Source organism: Limulus polyphemus, unplaced genomic scaffold, assembly GCF_000517525.1.
Source record: "Limulus polyphemus unplaced genomic scaffold, Limulus_polyphemus-2.1.2 Scaffold1917, whole genome shotgun sequence".
NCBI classification, from domain to species: domain Eukaryota; kingdom Metazoa; phylum Arthropoda; class Merostomata; order Xiphosura; family Limulidae; genus Limulus; species Limulus polyphemus.
This window is the reverse complement of record NW_013667527.1, coordinates 206,861-210,312: the sequence shown is the minus strand read 5'-3', so window position 1 is coordinate 210,312 and position 3,452 is coordinate 206,861. Positions and strand designations below refer to the sequence as shown.

The 3,452-nt window shown below is 31.1% G+C and overlaps 1 protein-coding gene across 1 annotated transcript in view; it reads right to left on the bottom strand.

Moving 5' to 3' along the window:
* LOC106465349 (pancreatic lipase-related protein 2-like) overlaps positions 1-3,452 on the bottom strand; it is a 14,824-nt gene that overhangs the window by 2,002 nt on the left and 9,370 nt on the right. Inside the window, exon 4 of the mRNA XM_022393210.1 lies at positions 1,599-1,707. Within this exon, the coding sequence (XP_022248918.1) occupies positions 1,599-1,707 (109 nt within the window). The remainder of the gene's footprint in view (positions 1-1,598; positions 1,708-3,452) is intronic.

The window sequence follows — 3,452 nt, the reverse complement described above, 5'->3', positions numbered from 1 at the left end:
AAACAACAGTGACCTAATTACAGACCCTAAAAAGAGAATTTATAAGGGAAAAAAAGGGAGAGCCGTCAACTTTTTGAAGGCCATAGATAGGCCTAAATAAAATGTTTTTAATTGTGTACCAGTTTAACGTTGAATATTATTTATGATTTTAACATCTGTAATGTTTTAACACAAATTGATTAAATCTAGTTATTGAATTACATAAAAAAGTTAAACGACTAATAATAATTGTGTTGATGGAATAAATAGATTTTGTTTTTATGCTTCCTGAAATATGTCTTCTTGTTTTATACCATCAGATGATAAAATGTTTTTGAAGTAAAATAATGATCTAATTTGTCTTGTTAACGATGGAAAATTTTACTGCGTGCCGATAAAGTAACAGTCGTCATTTCTAAAAGTTATCAGAAAAATATTCTAAAATGTATTGAATGCTTATTGGTGTGGGAAGTTCGTTTTGGAATTTATCATTCAGCCTGAAGAATCTCAGTAGATGCTCATAATTAAGATACTACTAACATTGGTAACAGTAGTCTTCTATTCACTACTGTATATTCATTGTGACCTGTATTATCATATTCCATTCTAATAACATGATAACGAGAATAATACACCTAATTTAGCTACTGACAGACTACCTTGTGTAAAATAACGAAGTTTTTACTTACCACAGGGTGTCCACGTAAAGGTTGGATGAAGCCTACTAAATAAAATTATTCTTATTTTTACGAATGATTGAAATATGGCCACCAATACCCTTTTTTCATGTTTCAAAATTTATTTTGGGTACTTGTTTTCTTTTGTCCTAGTGACTAAGTCTTATTGTGCTTAATTTTTGGAATTGTGTGAATGAATTTCTGAATTTATTCTCTATCTAGTTGTCTCCCTAATGTGATAGGCTTTTCTCATAGTCTATGACTTGCACGAATGAGCTTCTGTATTTCTCATCTCTCTAACTATCTCTTTCACGTGATAGGCTTTCTCCTAAATAGTTGGTTCAATTTCAATTATTCTATAACCTTTCACTGTGGAACTAACTAAGGTATTGATTCGATACGTGTGTTTCTTGACAGAGAGAGGGCTTTATAAAATGATAAATCTTACTTAACGCATTACAAATTATTCTTTATATTCCTGCTGTTTGACGAATTAATATTTTGTTTTGTCATTTTGAGAATATAAACAATTATCGCAGTTTCGAGAATCTCTAATTTTCTTACCTCGAAAACCAGAAATGTATTCTTTATGTAAAACATTAAATATCGCATTTCATATTATTCATATCTGTTAATCTTGTTCATACAAACTCTCTGAGGTTCAAATAAATATGTTACAAAACACTAAAAATTATCTAAAAGTGTTTCTTTTTCTTGAAATTACGGTGTTGCACGTGTAATCGTGTTAGAATAATTTGAATTAATGGGTACAGCTAACCCTAAATTATCTAAAAACTTTCAAGGTAAATAAAGAACATGACTTTTATCTGTTTTCAAAAGATAGTTTCAAATCATTATGGTCTTTTATTTTTATAACCAAAAAGGAATGTTCATTAAAGGTGTATGGATCCAGCATTTCCATCTCAAGTATTAATGCCATACCTGTAATACGACCTAATCGAGTCAGTCGCTCACCGACATATCCTGCAATATGAGAACCCAGACTGTGCCCAATGATGTGGCAGTCTTCTGGTTTTAATGCAACCCATTCCTGTTGAAATTGAGAATATCTAGTTACAACATTCTTTATAATCGCTCACAGATTGTCATCAAAAGTAAAATGTTTTCCATGACTGTATGTCCGTTTATTAAAAGATGTACGTGTAGGTTCTCAAGTCAAAAACTATAATAATTCATACACCATGTATTTGAAGACCAGGAAACATTAGTTTTACTTGTGAGGTGTCTGAGTAGATATTTATAACATGTCTTTTGTTTCCAATAATATTTCTATATAGTAAACTTATAGAAACAGTAAATTGATCCTTGATTATTATTAATCTTTGTTACAATTGTCGGTATTTGTTTTCATTTAGCAGATACTTCGTGTTGGTGTCTTGATATGTTTTCAGTTTTATGTTGGTTTAATAATTGTTTTTTTAAAAACAGGACCTATGTATACGTATCTTATCTATAATGTATCATGATATTAATTGTACTCGTGTCATGATCATTACTTCGTCTCATTTCATCTTTGCAAAGTCACTAATATGGCTGAAATATCGCATCTCATTAGCTTCTATTTAGGAGAATGTACAATAGAGTTGCCATCTGGTGGCTCAGTGGTAAGCTTGTGGGCTTATGACACCACAAATTGGGATTAGATACCTTTGGTGAATACAGTGCAAATAGCTCACTGTGTAGGTTTGGGCTTCAACACAAACAAACATTCAACATATTCAACCATTCAATATTTAAAGTTACAAGACCATTGGATGTATTCGTTTATGTGTTACAACATATTCTTAGCAACAATATAGTAAAACAAAGCTTATTTAGGGTTTGTATTTTAACTAGTTTATTAAAACTTTGAAATTAGGTTGAAAGATACCAGAAGGTTATCGACAATTTATGAAATCCTTGAACTTTAAACCAAGGGAGTCTAGAAATTATAAACGTAACTAGACAATCGCTATTTTGTTTTTTGGTTAATAAAAACTTCAAATGTTTGCCCTCAGGTACAACATTTGTTTACAAGATTATATGTGTTGATAAGTTAACAATACATCTATATTCAAATTGTTTTACTTGTCACTAGTAGTTACTAGCCGCAAGTAGCTTTGTTTATTGTTGTTTTTTTTTCTTTTTGTTGAATTTCGCTTAAACCTACTCGAGGGCTATTTGTGCTATCCGTCACTAATTATGACGTAATGTACTAAAGTCATTACCACTCACAACCAACTCTGGCTACTCTAATTGAATAGTGAGATTGGCCGTCATGTTATTGCTCCCCCACGGTTCAAAGGGCATGTTCGATGATGGAATTCGAACCCGTGCCCAGCGACTAGTGAGTCAAGCGTCCTAACCACTAGGCCTAAGTTGACGGAAAAACTTTAGTAATTTTAGTAATTACTTATATCTCTAAGTGCAGAAAAAGTGGATAATACATGTTGTCCAACAACATAAAAAGTTGTTATAAATATAAAGTAAAACAAGCTTATATTTCATATATAAATATGTATACGTTTTTCATGAAAATATTAAGCAATCCAACAGAAAATCTAAGAAGCTGTTACATACATGTACGTTACTTCTTATCTTAGCAGCTGTTACATACATGTACGTTATTTCTATGAATGTGTATACGTTTTTCATGAAAATATTAAGCAATCCAACAGAAAATCTAAGAAGCTGTTACATACATGTACGTTATTTCTATGAATGTGTATACGTTTTTCATGAAAATATTAAGCAATCCAACAGAAAATCTAAGCAGCTGTTACATACATGTACGTT